At 42.1% G+C, this 19620-nt stretch overlaps 1 protein-coding gene across 5 annotated transcripts in view; it reads left to right on the top strand.

Annotated features, from left to right (window-relative positions):
- DGKD (diacylglycerol kinase delta) overlaps nt 1-19620 on the top strand; it is a 66614-nt gene that overhangs the window by 18148 nt on the left and 28846 nt on the right. For 4 of the 5 annotated variants that reach the window (XM_062583267.1, XM_062583266.1, XM_062583268.1 and 1 more), the window contains exons 4-8: nt 14973-15077; nt 15943-16075; nt 17209-17315; nt 17888-18013; nt 19119-19221. In XM_062583267.1, the coding sequence (XP_062439251.1) occupies nt 14973-15077; nt 15943-16075; nt 17209-17315; nt 17888-18013; nt 19119-19221 (574 nt within the window). Of the gene's footprint in view, nt 1-4714; nt 4986-14972; nt 15078-15942; nt 16076-17208; nt 17316-17887; nt 18014-19118; nt 19222-19620 lie in introns of those variants that run through there. The other variant, XM_062583269.1, reaches the window with a different exon arrangement.

Raw genomic sequence — 19620 nt, 5'->3', positions numbered from 1 at the left:
CTAGTTTTGCTGCTGTTTGGTCTGCCACATCATTGCCGTCAGTGCTTTGCATTCCTTGCAGTCTTGCAGTTTTCTTTTGGTTTCCTTTGTGAGCACTGTGTTTTCCCCCTTATCTTCTCAGCTCAGTTCCTCTCTAAAAATCCAAGTTCTTTGATGCACTTTTTTTCCATGTTTCATATCAGTGGGATTCACTATTGAGTTTTCATCCTAAATCTGAAACATCAAATATTTGTTATTTGTAACAGATAGAGTTATTTTCATGTTTCAGATGTTCTTTTTTTTTCTTTCTGTGTTTTCTCATGTTAATTTTTGATGTAGGAAAGATTGTTTTTTTTTCAGAAGAAACTTCTCTACTGCATCTGTATTGTATACTGCAGGACAGAGATTTTAGACTTGGTTCAAGAGGTGGAACAAATTCACACTTAGTATTGTCATCCTCTGGATGGCTGTCCAGGTCACCTATCCTTTACAGTAATACAATCTGCTTTAGGATATGCTTTTGCTTGTTGAAATCTCATCACTATGAGTAATTTCTTTTCAGTCCCCAGGAGTTTCCTTGGTCAGTTCTTGATTCTACTTTGCAGCTCTGTGAGAACTGCATGAACACACCTCTTATGTGCTAACAAAGAGGTAGGGAACAAAAACACTAGAAAAAAGCACTTCAAAACAATGTGGATCCAAAGCAAAAAGGCAATTAGGGGTGATTAGACTGAGGAAAGTTGGGGAAAGGGCGGTGAGGAGAGGGAAGAGATTGTGCTGTGAGTGAAGAAAACTGAAAAAGAGTAAAAGAAGGTAACAAGAGAGGTAAGAACAGCTGCCCAGAGTGACAAGAAGCTCTAGCGTAAGAAGGCTGTAGAGTTGGGAAGAGAACCAAAAACTACAACCGCTAGCATAGCTGATCTTGCTTCTCGTTTGGGAGGGAGACATTTCTGAGAGAAAAACAGAATTTACTTTGATTTAAGGAGAGAGGAGAGGGAGCACCATTCTTTAATCACAGCAAATGAGCAGAGAAATAGAAGATGTGTTTTAATGTGCTCGTAATCATAGAGAAATCTAGAGAATAGAACATGGAATGCTTGTGTGACTAGGTTGGGATTAGAAGAGATAGGAATGAAGTTTAGTATTACAATAGAGGCAGGCTTTCAGTATACAGCAGTAGCACAAAGCCAACAAATGTCATGTTGCATATATAGAGGAATAAGGTTCAAAAATATGAATGCCAGTAAGTCGGAAGAAGCCTGACAGCTAATTGTTTGCTCTCAGCGGGTAGGAGGAGAGAAGAGTGTATTAAGACGCAGACCTCTTTGTCTCAAAAGAAGAGTATGTAATATGGGTTCCGCTATTGTTTAGTGTCAGTCTTGCATAGGCTTCTTACGTGAGTGTATCCTGTTTGCACTGGGGATAGTCAGGACAATTTTTAGGACTGCTGCTCAAAGTTGAGGCATGCATTACCATAGGATGGGCTGGAAAAATGTGACTGGGGCATCTCTGAGCTTACAATGTTGTGCAGCTGCGTCCCATGAGAGGTATAAGGAAAAGCTTTATATTTAGCTGTTGTTCCTTTTAGGTCAGGCACTGTGGCTGCAGACTTATTTAGTGTTAACAGGAAGCCTTTAGGAACAAATCACAGCAGCTGAGTGATAGGCCTCTTTTCTCTCAGGAGAAACTGATTTGTAACGTTTGCTACTTCTATTACTTTTCTGCGATCTCTGTCCTTCGAAGGCATCTGTCTACAAGGTTAATCTTCTTTAGAAGTCTGGGCTGTAAGTGATTTTTTTTTCCCTCCCATGTACAATCCCTTAGTATCTGTTTTACAGATCTCTCACCAGTGGATTTTCCTAGGGCTGCTGTCTTTCACAGGGCCTTTGAGGGGATCTGCTGTGCTGTAAACCAGATGATAACTACCTTAGTCATCTCAATCCTTGTACTTGAACCAGAGGAGTCTTCCTAATGGATTTTGTAAGGTACAGTCCCTTGTAGCTAGTACCTTCTGTGTACCAGGGGTAGTTTTGTCGTCTTTGTGTAATGTTGGCTAGAATGGTTACGGTGCTCTCCAGCCTCTAAAGAGCAGTTGCCATTTCTCAGATTTGAGAATCAGTGTAGTGAATTATTTTGCATTGCCAGACTCACCTACTAGTTTATCCAGACCTTGGACACCACTTTTTTTGTCCTAAGTGAGAACAAAGGTTACCAGCATTCTAGAACTTGTTCACTTACTGTGGAGACCTTCAGTAATTACCAGATCCAGCAAGGCTGGGAGTTACCGATTCCCTTACCTTTCTGTGGAGACAGGGCAGTTTCTGTCATCTGCAGTCCTAGTTTGGTTGGACATGCTGATGTAAAATTTCTGCATTGTTTGTATGGATTTCATTTTGCTTTGAGAGTGTAGTGTGAAGATTGGATGGTTTAAGACCCAAATGGTACATAGCCCCCTCAGGTGATGTGGTATTGGATTGGTCCTCTGTTTGAGAAAGGATCCTTGGCATAGCTCTCTGCTGCAAAGTTAAATAACTTTTGCCTCAGGTGATGTGGTATTGGATTGGTCCTCTGTTTGAGAAAGGATCCTTGGCATAGCTCTCTGCTGCAAAGTTAAATAACTTTTGCCTGAACTTTTCTTGTTCAGTATTTTACAGCTATTTTGGAGCGGGTAGCTGAAGCACTTCTCTAGGTGTTGAAGCAGACATTTGACCCATGATCTTGGCCAGTCTCCTCTGTATGGCCTAGCATGAGCCAAGTGTAGCACTGGCAGCTAGGTCCACACTTGCGCTATGTGACAGTTCTGTAGATGAGCATTTTGCTTTGCTTAGATTTCGTTGCAGAGGTGTTGCTAGCTGGGGTTCTCTTCATCATGGTCATTGGTCACAGTATGAATTCAGGTTCATCTTTCTGTATACTAAGTGTAGGATAAGCAAAATAGTTTATGTATCCCAAAAGCACACTGGTCACTTCTGTGCCTGGTTTGGGAAACTGTAGAAAACTCATGATTTCCTGAGCTTCCCTCTAGTAGTAAGTCTTTCATAAATTTTTGGACCATATTAGTTATCTGGTCTGTCTTCACTTCAGCAATCTAGATCAGGACAGTGGTCTGGGGAGAAGATCTCCAAATTCTCTGGTGTCTCCACAAAGTGCTGACAAAAGTGATCCACATTTATCAATAAACCAGGGTATGGAGAAAGTTCCTCTTTTTTGCCTATTCTTTACCACTGAGCTGGACCAGCCCACTCGTATAGGTCTTCATACTGTGGGTGCACTGTAAAAAGGTGGTCTTCTGAGGGAGCCTAGAGCGTTCAGTACATAATGCCAGATGAGAATTCAACTACATGCTGCCCTAGTACCCAGACACATTTTTCCTTAAAAGACAATGGTGAACTTTTTGCCTGGATTTTTGCCATCACTGTTTGCATTCACTCCTTGTGAAACGCAGCTCATCAGTTTTGCCTGGGTGAGATCAAAGCCTGACCTTAACTTCTGAGCAGATCCTTCCCAGCCATACCCTCCAAAACCCCCACAGTATTTAAAAAGCAGAAGCTCTGTGTTCACACTGGACATGTTGAGTCTTCCCAGTCAGACTTCAGCTCTGTCCTTGAACAGTTGTTCTTGGACAGTGTCATTTCTCAGTAACTTGAAGTTTTGTGGATGTGCCTGCCTGACATATTAGCTTGGCGCATTAGAACAAACCCCCCAGGAGGATGACTTCCATTTTTTGCATCAGGAATTGTTTGGCCACTCCGGGTGCCACAGAGATCCCACAGGGCCTAGATCATGATGGCAGGCCTGGCTTTTGGGGAGTACTTTTCCCCAAATGACTGCTTTATCTGTGTATTGTAGACCTGAACAAGCCAACATGCCCACTGTCTCTTACAGAGCCCATGCTGAACTGGTGCAGCAGGGCACCTATTGCTCTGCTGGTCTGCTGCTCATGCAGGTGTTTGGCCACCGTAGCTGTTCGCTCAAGAGCCCTTGAAATGACTAGGGGTCAGCTCCTTAGGCGCACTTTTGTAAACCTTTGTCTGGCAAACAAATTCTTACTCCTCAGGCTGGTATGTTGGCTAAACATCTGTTCCTTCCAAAAATCTGCCAGCTGAATTCTGCTTTCAATTTAATAGGCACAGCTGATGAAGTCCTTGCTAGTTCATTGACCCTGTCCTGACCTGTGCGGGATTTGTATACAGCTAAAGGGGGAAAAAAAGATCTGTGTTTTCTTTAATAATAATGAAGTACCTGCCATAAACAGGAGAGGACCCAGAAAGGCCATCTGCTCTTTTCGGGTGCAAAATCTGTTTCCATATGATTTTCACATGGCATTTTTGGAAATGTGTTCCAGTTATTTCTAATGAAGGGCAGAGTGGACTTTGACCCCCATTCACGTAATTTTTTACATGGATTTCTGCATTCACTTCCTGTCCCATCTTATTCAGAACTTTGAGATTCTGTAGAAGAAAGTTCCTCTCTGAGGAGCTGTGAGTGGTTTGACTTCTTTCCAATACTTTTGTGAAAGTGAAGCTCAGTCACAGCGCATTATTAGACTGCCAGTAGCCATGCTGTTATCCCTCCTCCGTAGTTAAAGTCTCTTCAGTGGAAGAGGTGGAGCTTGAACTCCTGTGCTCCTGTAAACCCTTTTCTATTGGGAAGTACCTCTCGGCTGTGCTGCAGACAGGAAACAGCATATTATTACAGTCAGCGCCTGCCTCTCGACTTCACTGCCGGCAGAAGGAAATCTGCAGCTCCTCCTCAAGCAGACAGCTAATCAGCTTGTGGCAAGTGGAACATAGCTCCGAAAAACTGACCACAGAGGGGAATAATCCTATTAATCGCGTGTCAGTCTGTTTAGTTTTTTTCTGAGGCAGTAGGCTGCTCTGGACACTAGTTTAGAGGAAGATTGAACACGAATGGTAAGAACAGAAATCTTAGTTTTCTAGACTGGGCATTGAGAAAAACAGCACCTGTTCCAGCAAAACAGATCGTCAGGATACAGATTCTTTGCAGTAAGTGTGCTACAGGCTCTCATTGTTCAGGTGATGATCTCTGCTGATCTCCGTGGATTTGTGTAGATAAGTTCTACAGAACTGGAGTAAAGGGAAACATGCCTGCAGTGCTGTCAGAAGTGCTGCACCCATCAGTTAAGAAATATTATTTACTGACTGATGATTCACCCTAAGCAATGCCACAGGAGAGATGGAGGTTCAGATTAGAGAAATACTCCTCTCCTTCAGAGTACTTGCATGACTTGAGGCAATGATGGCTGCAGTAAATGGAGAAATATGGAATTGCTGGTGCTCCTAAATGACAGTGTGTTGCCGTCTCTGAGAGAGGGCATGCATGTCATTCTCCAGCCTGAGGTGTGACTACAAATTCTTTATTAGCATCTTATAATTTAGTACGGATTTCATTCAGGAGTAAAGATACCAGCCTCTGTCTTATGAAGTTGCTTGTGCCTGGGTGATTTTCTTCAGATGTTGTGCTTTTTCCATACTGTCCAAGGGCTTGCAAGTGCTGTGGAGAAATAGTGTGAATTTTAGTTTGGGAGTACTTAACCTGTCCTGAAAACACAAGGCAAAGTGCTTAAACTCTAACAGAAGGTAAAAGTGCTGAGGGTGGTTGCTGATGGGAAGAGCATGTTGTTGATGGGTACAAATTTATTTCACAATGAAATTAAAGTGCTTTGCCTTTTCTGTGGTTTTGTGTCAAGTTAGATCATTAGTGTTAGCTATTTTGATGTGAAAACAGGTCCTTTTTAGTAGGGAAGGCAACAAAGTCAGAGCTCTGAAGAGTGTGGCATTGACCGAGTAGACAGAACTGTTCAAGCTACATCTCAGACAGAAAGTCTACAGCATGTGTTTAGTTCAGTAAGCGTGGACTGTAAGGCTCTGTTGAAACAAGAGGAACCAGGATCAGGGGTTACTTGTGCCTGGTTTAAAATATAAGCTTCAGGAAAGAACATGTGACTTATTTTTATCAGGAGAAGGAATATAAGAACTTTTGTTACAGGCTGTTTGCGGAAGGTCAGGCTTGGACTTCGAGCTTGGGCTGATACGGGATCAGGGAAATCCGTGTGGCTTATACTTGCAAGGATTCCCCAAACAGCCCCATGTGGCCTCAGCCCTTCTAAAAAGATGCACCTGGAAAGTATCCATCGGGGAGGAATGGGCTTCCTAGTGAGGGACGGGATCTTCTGCGTGGGTGTGACAGAGCCAGGTGGTAGAAGTTGGCTTCGAGAATCAGGCAAAAGACCTTCCTAATTTCAGGATATACCTGGTTGTGCATGTAGGGGAGTCACCAAGCTTTCTAGGAAGAGATGGTTCCTCACCCCGTTCCCTTCTCTGCAGCCGCACTTGGATTGCCTAGTTAAGATCAGAAAAGATGGTCTCATGGAAGGAATGATTCTTCCCTCCTCTCACCTCCCTTTTAAAGTGTCCTCTCTAAAATGGATAAAATCACAGTGCCTGTTGGAAAGTCAGGCTCTGCTAGGGGGTGTTGCCTCTTCCACATCTCCGTGTGTACATGTTCAGAAATTGTGCAGTCTCTGCTAGTGTACGTACTGTGTCTGTTTATATTGGCAGCTGTCTGAATTTATTAGCAACTGAAAAGATGACTTGAGTCTAGAATTGCCATGTCCAGGATCTTGTTCCTCCTCCTCCCCCCCCCCCTTCATTAAGTGCAGTTTGGTCCCCATTTCCTGTCAGAACCACTGCAATTTCAAAATACTTTGCTATTTTGGTAGTTTGTAATCCAGGCTTCAGTACAATTTTTTTTTCTGCTTGAGAAAAGGCCCTTTGGTAAACAGACCATTCTGAGTCACTGTTAGTGAAAATAGTCATTTAAAATCCTTTCATGTCTAGGACTTTAGGACTCTTAATCCAGTCTCCTACAGGATCTGGTTGTCAATCTGCTCACACAAGAGAAGGCAAAGTCTGAGAGTACAAACGTGGAGGAAGAGTTAAAGTAGAAGAAGAGTCTGGATGAAGTTGTTCTGGGTAGAGAGAGCTGGTGATTGTTACTGTATATTACAGAAAGACCCAAAATATGCTAGGAGTTTTGGAGCTACTGTAAGAAAAAAGTCCGACTGAAATAGGTGAATTCTCCTATGGAGGCAGGGATAGGTAGGGTGGTGGAAAGTGAAGGTGACTATTTGTGAAGAGCTTTGTCTCCCTAGAGGGCAGTTTATTGGTTGGAAATTAGTGTCTGTTGCTGCCCTTGTGCGTGAACACTAGTGGCTTTTGTCTGCTAGTGTTTGTTCTTTGTAAGCTTCACACACTGTTCAGTGTTTAATCTGCCTTCCTTACCAGGTCTGCAAATTCCAGCATCTTTCTTCCGCTTCCAGGTAAGAACACAAAGGCAGAACAGAGAACACATTGAGTTTAATTATACATGGGAGTTTCTCTAAAGAAAAAGACTTCTTTTTATGCACATTCGTACTCTGGTCTTTTTGACAGGTGGGGAGAGACTTGCTTGTAATGTTCACAGAAATGAGATCTCTCTGGTTGCCTTCCCTGTGATGCTTGGGATGGTTTCAGTGTTGCTGTACGTGAAACAGGACTGGTCTTTGCCTGCTGACCCAGTGTGAAAAGCTACTGGGTATGTCAGGCTGCTGACAACTACTACTTTCCTTTTGTATTAGCAACCTGCCTCTTTTCAACACAGCTGAAGTTAGGGGGCCACGAAGAGCTGTTGCTAACAATAAGCTGTCAGTAATAGGTCATTTTCCTACTGTAGACAAGAGCTTTTATTGCTCAATTTAGTAATTTTTTAGCTGTTAGCCTTCCTGTGTGTGAGACCTCTGAGAGAGCAGCTCTGTCACTGGGGAAGGTTGACCCGCCCCTCTGTTCTTCATGGTTCTGCTTCTGTTTGAATGAGTAGGAAGGTTTTTCTGAAATATCCTTTACCCTCCCAGTTGTGCAGCTCTTTCTGAATAGTGTATGTAGTTCTGTTTGGGAATTCTTTTCCATTTGGGACTGCATCCTTTGGAAAACAGGTAGAGAAGGGATGCGTGTGTGCATCTGCTGTATGCAGCAAAGGGAGTAGTTAATGGATCTGTATTAAGATGCTTTGGTGCTTGGAATGGCCCTGCCTGTTCCCATTTGGTGTTCTCTCTGCCATACATCTTGAGTGATTAATACGCATGGATTACCAGGATTGTCCAGTTTCGTACCTGCTACCCGTAACAAAGACCGCTTACATACTCTGGGTTTTGACAGCTATTAACCAGATGCAGAAGTCCTAGAACCTCCCCTTGTCTGTGCTCTTCTTACCAATTGCCAAGAACAAGAATGTGGCTTGTTTAGGAACAGAGTTTCCAGAGGCGTGTAGGAATGTGACCCTGGTAGGAGAGATGATCATTTTCCCAGGGAATGCTCTGTCTGGCCAGCTTTCCCACTGCAGCATCAGGGAAGATAGAGACTGGGAGAAAGCACAGATGGAGGACTGACATGAGCTGAACTTTAACTGTGGGCACAGTGTAGCAGCAGTAAGTGTTAATGGTAATGCTCAGAGAAGATGCACTTTAGATAGGCGGACACCTAGCAAATGAGGTATGTATCAGCAAATAAATCCATCTAATAATGTAAAAATGGTCCTAGAAAGGACAAAACCACATGTCATACCTGTTTTTCTGTGGAACTGAGCTGTTCTGGATTATACAGATTGATATTTAAGGTAGAAGACAGGTCACATGAAAGTCAGGGATTATATACCAGGTATAGCCAAAGGTTTGGGCATCTAGATTTTTTTGTGAAAATCTTGCTGTTGGTATTAAAAATGCACACGCATGCACACAAACACACACACACACACAGGGGATTTGTCATGACTATGAGAGCATTAACCATTTATTTCATTTGATGGAGATGAGAATTTCCGCAAGTGGAAGATTACCATTTTAGCAGGAAAGAAAAAATCTTGCACTATAAAAATATACAGAAAACTGGTGCATTCCTCCACTCTTGTATGAAAATTTTCTTTCTCCTTCACTTTCAGGGAAACATGCAGGTTTTGACTAAAAACTGTTGGTGCAAATTGGGTGTATGTTGATATTTGCAAATGTTCTATGATACTGCTAGTTCTCAGGAGATCTAACTGATTTCAGCTGTGAGTTACCAGGACTCTGGTCCTGGCAAAACTGGATGAAGGCTGAGCTGCAAATCAGAAGAGGGATGTCGTCCATGGAGGAAAGCAAGACTCAGCTGTTTGCTGAGTCTAAGCATTGATGATTCTTAATGTTTTCTCTTTCTTCCAAACTCGAGTCCTGCTAAAATCAGGCCATCTTGCTGTCCCAGACTTTGCTGTCCTAATACTCAGCCCCAGATTGTTTCAGAAGCTGACATCATTGATGCAGGCTTAAAATTTTAAGCGTAAAGGGACTGATTTGAGTCTGCAACTCAGACTTTTGTTTTCCTTTCTGTTCCCTTTCTCAAAGCCTTATTTTGTTTTCTTTTGATTTGGTAGATTTGCTGAGGGAGTAGCACTTGCTTAGTTGCAGTGCTCCCATTTAGGAGCATTTTGTCCTTTCTGAGTTTAGCATTCATGCATTTGAAACATACGGTGGTTTTGCTGAAATCTTGCTGATGAACACAGGTGAGGCATTTTTACCTTTGCTGTTGTATAGTTAACTGCCACTGTTGGTGGAACTGGAGCCAAAGCAGATAAATGTCTGGGTCCTCATTACATTCCCACCCAGTTTTCTGAGGTTTTGGTTTCATGGGAAACAAAGTGCTTGCTCCAATATACAAAAGTCAATATAGTAGTTAGCTACAGTTAGTGGATGTTTTCCCTGCCTCTGCCATATGTGATCAAACTGTAATTTTTGCCTGCATCAGAAACACCTTCTTATCCTGTTAACTCTTTTATTTTTTCTAGTTACAGTTCCTCGGTATTTTGAAGCCCCCAAATTCCTACTATCCTTGTACGCAAATCATCAACTGGTTTAAATATTTCAGGATCTCTTGGAGGGCTTTAGGGCTAACACCTCTGAACATTATAGTATCTTTGAACAGGATGTGAGTAAAAGGAAGCTGTCAGAGTGAGCAGGTGTTCTCATACATACGATTTGGCTACTTAGAGAAATGTGTCACATCAGAAGAACTATATTTAGCAGAGTTTTGTACCCCTCTCTACCCTCAGCCTTTCTTTAGCCAGCTCTGTGATTGGGCCAGTGTGATCTTAACTTGTTTTGCTGTCTCTTGTGGTCACTGAGCTCACCAGATCCGCTCTGATAACAAACAGTCTCACTGCCTGTTTGGCCAAACTGTCACTTTTTTGCTGAGAAATTTCTGGGCAGCCCAAAAATTCTGAAGGAGGAAATGAGCAGAGATGATAGCTTCATCTTTGATGGCAACAAGAGCAGAGAACGAGACTTATTCTCCTTCTGTTGGGTGGAGGAAGGTAGCTCAGTAGAGAAAAACGCCAAAAGGGTGAAGTATAGCAGTTTTCTTTTAAAAAGTTGGTCTAAGACAAGGAGTCTTTTTCCGGGCTGCCTTTCTAATCCAATTATTCACAGCTGTTCGTTGGGGAAGGACATCCAGGGACATCCAGTCCGTTTTTAGAATGTGAAATTAGAAATTTTCCTTGGTTGGCTCTGTTGTTTGCCAGCTGGCTTGATTCTAAATGTCAGTAAATTTGGTGTTAGTTTTGGACAGGGGAGTATGTTGACCCGTTAGTAACAGTGTTTGTGTCTGAAGTGATACCAGTATTCAGAAGTGGGATTAGCAGCCTGGTAAGAGGGCATGTACCATACAGAGAAGAGCTAAAGGAGATGAAGCTATATTTCTGAGAAGGGCTGGGGATTATCATAGAATCATAGAGTGGTGAGGTTGGAAGGGACCTCTGGAGATCATCTAGTCCAGCCCTCAGCATAGCCCCGTATGGGGATTGAACCTGTGACCTTAGCATTAGCAGCACCGTGCTCTAACCAACTGAGCATCTGCACAGCTATTGTAGATAATTTAGAGTTTCTTTGATAGACTTGAGATGGTTCCTTTGCACAGAGGGCATTTAAGAGTCTGCAAAGGAGCGTCCTGGCTGGTAGTTGTTTGTTGCTGTGATTCCCACAAAATATATTTCCAGGGTTACACATGCAGTGAGGAGTTCATAAGTTAAGCTGGGTGCAGATTTGAAATGTCTTTATACCTTCCTACCATTTCCATCCATCCTAATGGCTCTTCAGAACTGACTGGATAATTGGCAACTTTTTTTTTCTTCTTCTTCTTTTTTCCCCATGACTGTTGCACTCTTCTGCTGGGCAGTTTTAGGTCTCAGTAACGTCAGCCATATGCTGAGCTCTGACCTCAGCTGGGAGTGGGGTATCTGGGCATCCAGTTCCTACGGAGGGGCCAAATCCGAAGAACCACACCTAGAACGCTCAGCAGCACATGGGATCCCAAAAGCATGCAAGTCTTTAATATTCCCTTTTTAGGAAGAACAAGCCCTTTTAATTTATATAATTGTTCATATCTAGATAAACTTCTGAACTGTTTCAGGGCAGGAGTACTCAAGAGTTCTGCCAATCCCCAAACAGGCCAGAAATGTATGACATTATAAATAAATCTTAAGTGTTTTTTTTTTTTTTTTTTTTTTTTTTTTTTTAATACTCCTAGCAAGGCAACCCCCATTTTAGCTCAGAAGCAATCAGACTGTTGTTTTTGTGCTCTCCCTTTACATGAGAACAAGAGGTCACTGGATGACATTACTGCTTGGTAAATTTAGAACAAATAAAAGGAAATGCTACTTCACCTAGTGCGTCGTCATCCTGTGGAATATACTGTTCCAGGATGTTAGTCAAAAGCTGTAGCCGGAACACAAAAAATAGCTGGACGGTGATCATTTCAGGCCACGTTTTCCAAACGGGACAACCGAGCCTCACGTTCCAGAGCATCAGCTCCTCGCAGCTGCAGCCAAGAGCAAGCACCCAGAGCTCCTTGCCTGGGAAGGAGCAGGTTTCCAAGGGGAAGATTGCTGTGACTTCTTTTGGAAGTGACGAAAATGGCTTTTCTGGTGTGAGACAGCAGACTGACCGTCAGTCTGATCTAGACAGCTCAGAGCACATAATAGTCTTTCTGCCCTGGCTTTCACTGGCATTCACAGGTGGATGCTCTGTAGTTGTACCACGCACCCTTCATTTTAATTCTGTGACTCTTCTCTGGAGGATTTAACTATGAAAATATTTTTGATCTCTTTTTGTCCTCTGTCTTACAATCTTTCACTGTATTTGTTGAATGTAGGATTGTCCAGCATTGAAGTATAGGAATGTTTAAGATCATGCAGTAAGTCGCTTCAAAAGGAATTGTGATTTCTATACTGGATGGTCTCTCCAGTGATTCAAGAAGTTTGCAGCCTCTGAAATGAACTCATCAAAGGAGTATCTAAATTTCTGTATTTCACGCCACTTTTATCACTTTTATATTTCATATGTCTTCCAAGATGACTTAAGTGTGGTACTTTGCATTTTCCCTTTTTAGTGAAAAGGCGGAGAAAGAAGCAGCAGCACACCACTGAACAGGAGTGTCTTGAAATGGGATCCTGATGATAATCAGTTAAATTTACCAATGTTTTAATTTCTTTTATTTTTTTCCGCTGCCCAAGAGTGACATGTTAAATGAACTGACAGTTCCTCTTTGCCAATTTTAAAGTAACAGAAGGTCTTTTACCATCTCTGGACTTTCCATAGGGCACTGTTGTGTGCACTGTTGTAGATACGCTCTTGTAGGTGCATCTGCTCCTGGCTTTGCAGCAGGAAAAGCGGGGCTTTTCTGCACTGTCTGAACAGCTTGCTTGAGCTTGGTTTTACTTCCAGGGAAAAGGCTGCTTCCTCTTAGCAGGACATCAGAGATGCTGCTGGCTCATCTCTTAAACTTCACACTGATTTTAGCAGTCCTGTTCTAATACTCCATAAAAGGTTTCTCTGTAGAGTAGCCTTTCTTATCTAACTAAATTTCTGATGAGAATACATCTAACCTCCCATTTTTCCTTGTTCCTAAGCAAAAGGGAAGACTCTCCTGCTTTCCTTCTTTGTGAACAAATTTTATCAGAATTGGAATTAAAGGAAATGTCGGGGAGAGGGAAGGAGTCCTTCAAAGTTTTATTTTTACAAAATTCCAAATATTTATTTCTGTTTGTTTACAGCTGCTATAGATCAGATCGTTTAGCTCAAGATAGGATATTGCATACCAAAACAGATGGATGCTGCAATCTGTCCTATAAAAAGGAACATATTTTGAAAACTGAAGAATGTAAAATAAAACAGAACTTTGCAGGTGTATCTTTTTTGTTGCCATTACATGTGCATTTCTTAGGGCATTCTGCGAGACACTAACATCAACAGGAAGTTTGATGTTCAACTTCAGAGGTGTTTATTTTTAATCTGTTTTATGAATCATAATGAGGGGTAAGTGGCAAACAGACTGGCAAGCGGTGGTTAGCGGGGTCACGTATTGATGCGTGTGGGGTTTTGGTGCTGATGAACAAAACATGGGACGACGGTGCTTCGATTACGTGCTGGCGAGAGCCGCGTGGGCCTTGTGAACCTGGTGCAGTCCTCGCTTGCTGTAATCTGTTGCTTCAGATGGTCCAGCAGAATTTGCTGGAAAAGCAGATGACAGAGATGGTTGTTATGCACAAAATTCAGAGGGGCGCAAAAGACTCTGGTCTGCAGGAAGTTGCTTGAGTTGACATAGAGGTTTTTCTTTCTTTTTTTTTTTTTTCATGGTACTCAACCTTCATACAACTTTTCTGATATCCAGATCTTGCAAACACTTCTATATCACTCAGATTAAAGTCAGTTGGATGGGAATCAGGACCAAGGTGTACACAAAGAGATAATGGTAGTAAGACAAGATGAAGAAACTCGCGTGTGGGCAAGAGAGACTATTGTGTTAAGAAGAATAAATACTGATTTATAGTCCAATCTAGATCCCAGCTGGATGGACCGGCAGGTTAGCGGGGCAGCGCTGTGGACAGCGAACTCGGTCCTCTGAAGCCCGGGAGCTTTCTTTCCTCTCTACCGCCGCCGTCTGGCAGACCTAGCGCGCCTGGCTGGGAGACTGCGCAGAGGCTTGTCCGCCTTTCTGGGCAGAGCAGAGCTTCTGCCCCGAGCATAGCTGCCGCTTTTTTGTTAAAGCCCTCAACTATACAGTTAATTCAGGGCAGCTAACACGTGTAAGTTAGCTCAGGGTAGAAACATGTTGAAATAGGAGTTTTAAGGGAAGGCAAACTAGCCACAACCCTGTGCTGCTAGTGGAGCATATGTTGGAATATCTTTTATGTAAAAAACTTAGAATAAGCATTCAGGAGACAAAAGCGTTAATATATGATAATTTCTCTTCTAGACTGTTAATTTAGTTTTGATTTTTTTTTTCTTTTTTCCTTGCTTGTCATAGTTCTAAATGGTGGGGTTTTAATCTGCTGCTATGGGCGGTGAGAAGAATGACATGGGTCAGGGGACACAAGCCAGTGTGCAAAGAAAATAGTCCTTTTGGGTTATTCTTCTGATGAATCAGTCACTGATATGATGAAATGTCTGTTAATTCGTCTACTAGTTTTAGGATATTTCCCTCTTAAATATTTAGTGCTGTGCAGTCTAATTTGCCAAATACATTATCTAATTTATTATTTGATAGAAATGGGTATATTATATTGTTAACAACATGTTTTAATGTTGCCAATTTAAGACATCATGAAATACTTCATGGTTCTGTGCTAGGTTTCTGTGTTGTGCTCTTATTTGGGTATTCAGAGACATTTCCTAACTCAGTTCAATGTAGGGAATGAGAGATAAAATCTCTGTGGTTCTGTAAACTTAGCAAAGGAATTGACTTAGGTTATGATAGAAAAAAAATATCGTTGAAAAGTGTAAATGACCTCTGTTGCAGCTCATTGCCTCTGACAGGAGCTTTGGTACACTAGAAAAGTAGTCACGTGTTCTCTCACCGTCTCTCACTGATGTGCCTGGAACACATGCTCTTAATTTTCTCTTCCCCCTTCAGATTATCACTCCATGTCGGAAGCTCATTCTTTGTGCTGATAATAGAAAAGAGATGGAAGACTGGATTGCAGCACTGAAGACTGTACAGAACCGCGAACACTTTGAGGTAATAAGAAGACTTGCTCTTTTGCACTATGTGCATCATCTCCTGAATTACAGCTTGGTTTATGAGATTGAGTTGGCTTCCAGTGAAGTTAATAGAAATCACTTCTATTGCCTATAATAGGTGAGGCGTTAGGCCTTCTGTAAAAAAACATCTCAAATACACTGAAATTGTTCTCCAAAGAATGCTTGTTACTTTGTACACTGTCTCTGGGGTAACTTTGAAAACACTTTACAGAGTGTTTTACACTTCACAGTGTGAAGTGTACTCTTTTTACTACACGATTATCCTCCCTGTCCTAACTCATTTCGCTTGGTATTCTGGTATTCTGCCTACTTCAGTGTTTTTGCGTGCTTCCCGTGTACCCTGCTCTCTGTGGCTGTACTCAGGCCGGCACTTTGACCTGGCACTGCCACCGGGAGAAGCTATCATGCATTCTCCCCACTCTGATACTTGTCTCCCTCTTGTCCCCTCCCTTGTGCTGGCAGAAGCATTCCTGTGCTAGGGAATAAATCAGATTGCAGAACTGATCCTGCTGAAAACTAGTGAAACCAAAAAAGAGAAAGGGAAGGATGAGCTCCCCAGCAGGTAATTTTGTTTCCCTACACAGCTCCACGTACTTCTGGTGAGACAAGGATTGGAGATGGCACTGGAGCGGGGAAGGTGTGACTCCTTCTTTAAGCCAGCACAGGCTGCTTGAAGTATTTCTTGAGCTTCAGCTGCTGTGCATGAACTGCATATGGCCTATTCTTCCCTAGTAAAGAACATTCTGTTTCTGCCTTTTCTGACTGTTGTGTGAAAGTCTTAGTTTTAAGGAAAGAAGTCTTGTGCCTCTACTTTACATTTTGCTCTAAAATATTTACTTTAGTCTACCCAGTACAGCATGGACCATTTCTCAGGGATGCATAACTGGTACGCCTGCTCACATGCTCGGCCAACATACTGCAATGTGTGTCGGGAGGCATTATCTGGAGTCACATCACATGGGCTCTCATGTGAAGGTAAGAGTGATTTTTTTTTTTTTTTTTTTTTTGGCTCCTATTTTGGGAACATCATCTTTATAGCTCAGTGCCATGTTCCAGAGTTGATTTAAGAGGAATGTTATTAACAATCTGCAGAAAGATGTAGGAAAATGTAGCCTAAGAAACTTCAGAAAGCTAAAGGCTGTGTGTGAAACAAGATCTTTTTGAGATTCAATTTTGAATCTCTGTGTTGCTGAATCCCTTTTGGCTTCACAGAGAATTTTCCTGTGGATCAGGTCCTTGGCATTTTGTAAAAAGATAATAGAATGGATGTTGTTCTCATGCTGGATTTGGGTTGGACCTGAAAGTGATGTGGCTGATACTTTTTTTTTTCTTCCTGCATACCCAAACAATGCCATCCCATACTAAAATCATACTTCTAAAACGAAGAAGTGTCCATTTGAGGTATAGAAGACAAATAGCTGAAGGCATTACTGACCTCAACTGCTCAGCCTATTCATCTGTGTAGGTTACCTCTGATTTAGCAAGGCAAGAGCAGGAATGGACTGCCCAGTGCCAGCAAGTTCTCAAACTGGCATAAGCCAGTATCAGTTTCACCTTACATTAATGCTATGAATGGTGGTGACCAAGGATCTAGCACACATTTGCTTCTACCATCCCTGCTTCAAAGGCTGTAGCCTTGGAACCCAGGAATATAAGAATGGAATATAAGAATATTCCTTTTCATAAGAATATTCCTATTTATAAAAACTTCCCTGTTAAATGTTTGAATGTCAGGAGATTATTCTTATTCAACTTTAGCATAGCAGACGTGCCTGCCTACACGGAGCTCATGCTTAGAGTGTGAATGAGGCTACACTCACACTGAGTAAAAGGATGCAGGAGCATATGACTATATAAATCCTGTCAAATTTAACAAGGTGATAACTAAGCTGTATATAGGCAACTGGTAAAAGTGATGAGGCAAGATTTAGTAGCTAGCTCAGCTTATTCAGTGTGCTTAGAGTTGATGGTTTTGGCAGTGCTAACAAGGGCAATGAGTGCCGTGCTTTCTTTTGGAGCCAAATATGGTTGCTTGGGAACACTTCTGCACAGACTGCCACAGTGCATGTTCTGAGACAGGATTAATGTGTTCGTCTCTTCCTCTCTAGTGTGCAAGTTTAAAGCCCACAAGCGTTGTGCTGTGCGAGCAACCAATAACTGCAAATGGACAACTCTGGCCTCTATCGGGAAGGATATCATTGAGGATGAAGATGGGGTGAGCACTAGCCTTAACTCTTCTAGCCTTATCTCAATGTGGAAGCACTGACATGTGCTCTGTAGAGCTTTCTGCATTGTACAAGCAGCAGATTCCGCCTTTATGAGTTAGTGAGGTGGGAAAGGCGTTTACTGTCAGAGAACGAGACTCTGTAAATAGTCCAGCCAGAGTACTGAGGCTTCCTTATTAACAAGGGATACCTGCAGAGCAATGAACTGGGGGTTTTGAGCTTAAATAGTTTGAGACATAGGGAACCTAGTCTGAGTTTTTGCAAAAGAAAAATGAGTGAGTGCTTAGTACATTATCATAGCATATCGAATGTCTGATACAAGTCCATGTTCTGCTGCAGGCTTCCTCTGTAGCCTTGGGTAAGTCTCCTGGTCCCTTTGTGTTGCAGCTTGATGTAAAATGCGTAAGAGATACTTAGATGTTTTCTAGAAATTCTTTGCTGTTTTCAAACAGTGCACACGAAGACTTACATCTCTGTGTCTCAGTGCCACAGTACATCCTGTGCTCTCTGAGTTGCTCTCTGGAAAGTCAGCATTGGTTGTTTCCCTCTGTACCCTTTGCAGATCTCAATGCCACATCAATGGTTGGAAGGAAACCTGCCTGTGAGTGCCAAGTGCACTGTGTGTGATAAAACCTGCGGCAGCGTCCTACGTTTGCAAGACTGGCGCTGCCTCTGGTGCAAAGCCATGGTGAGTCAAATAAACATAGTCTTTTCAGTAAAAGGACAGTCTTTGATCAGCTCTGTGGTGTGTTCTTTTAATGACATTTACCTAAAATGAAATCTCTTACCATGGTGTCAGTAGCTGCCCTCAAGGGCTTTATGGTTCTTTCTCCAGATAATAAGCAGCCTGTGAAAGATAAGTATATATGTGTATTTGTGCTGAGAAGTATCACTGTGATGCATAAGTAAGACCTGAAATAAATATCTGGCTTCTCTATAAGCTCATTTTCTTTTGATAGTGAGCTTTCATAGAAGAATCTAATCATATTAGATCTGAATCAATGCCTCAGGCATGGGAGATGTATTTTAAGGAGACATTATCTGTCACTTCTGTAAGTTCAAAAGATACTACAAAAGGACGATAAAGAATATTAAGCTATTTTAATAGTGGCCATTTACCTTCCCACTGCAGTGGTTTTCTCTTGTCTAATCACTTCAGTGGTACAGATCTGGCTATGTTTACAGTTCTCTATAAGTTTAATAAGGGAAGAATCACAGCATGGGAGTTTAAAATGTGGGGGAAAACAAAACCTCAAACCCCAGGCAGCCCAGTCTATTGCAATCTTCATGTACCAAGTGCCCAACTCCACTTTGTGTTTACTTTTTTGGGATTGCTTTATTACCTATTCCTTCTTTCTCTTACCTCTTGTGTCTCTCATGCTCTGGTTTTTGCTTTCTTACTCTCTTGAATTCTCAGCTTTTTGTTTTGTTCCTACTTTTGATCTTTCAAATTAGGCTATGATTTTGAAAGCAGAGGTGCCTGAAGGCTCTTAAAGCCACATAATCTGTTATCTTGTTCTCTCATCACTGAAAGTACTGGTCTCATAAACTCTTACAGCGTAAGAAGCATACATTAACAGAAAGAGCAGAAGCAAATTAGTAAAAGACCCTTGTTAGGGCTTTCTTTAAAATAACTTTATTGATTGACACCTGTTTGGGCTCTCCCCCCTCCATTTTTTAAAAAAAAAAAAAAAAACTTGTCCTTCAGAACCTTTGAATGGGTGGGTTTCTGAGTTATACAACAGTGCCCAAAAGGATTTAACTGAATTTTTCTTTTATTTCTCTTCCTTCAGGTACACACAACGTGCAAAGAGTTGTTGCCAACCAAGTGCCCTCTTGGGCTGTGTAAAGTATCTGTTATCCCTCCTACTGCTCTCAACAGCATTGATTCGGATGGTAAGTATCATTTGTAAGTAGTGCTTTCTTTCTCTTCCTCGCAGTCACAGTTCTTTCAGCTAACACTATTAAGGGCAGATTCTGTCAACTGAAAATTCTACTTTTGATGTTGCTGAAATTCCAAGTCAGAAGATCTTACTGAAGTATGACGATGGACTGTCTGGTTTGCTTTTGCATTGAGTTTATTCCCCTGTAACATCAGCATTTGCTGAGCTGCAGCTGTTAAAATTTATCAGCAGCAGCATTTGCTGAGCTGCAGCTGTTAAAATTTATCACAAACAGCTATATTGGAGAAGCAGTTTGGGAAGACTGGGGAAGCTGAAAATTTTGGCAAACTCCTAGGAGATATGTGTGACCTTTGGCAGCATGAGGTGTGGTTCATGCATTTGGCATTTACCC

Source organism: Rhea pennata, chromosome 9 (assembly GCF_028389875.1).
Source record: "Rhea pennata isolate bPtePen1 chromosome 9, bPtePen1.pri, whole genome shotgun sequence".
Lineage (NCBI taxonomy): Eukaryota > Metazoa > Chordata > Aves > Rheiformes > Rheidae > Rhea > Rhea pennata.
This window is presented reverse-complemented; position numbering and strand designations above follow the sequence as displayed.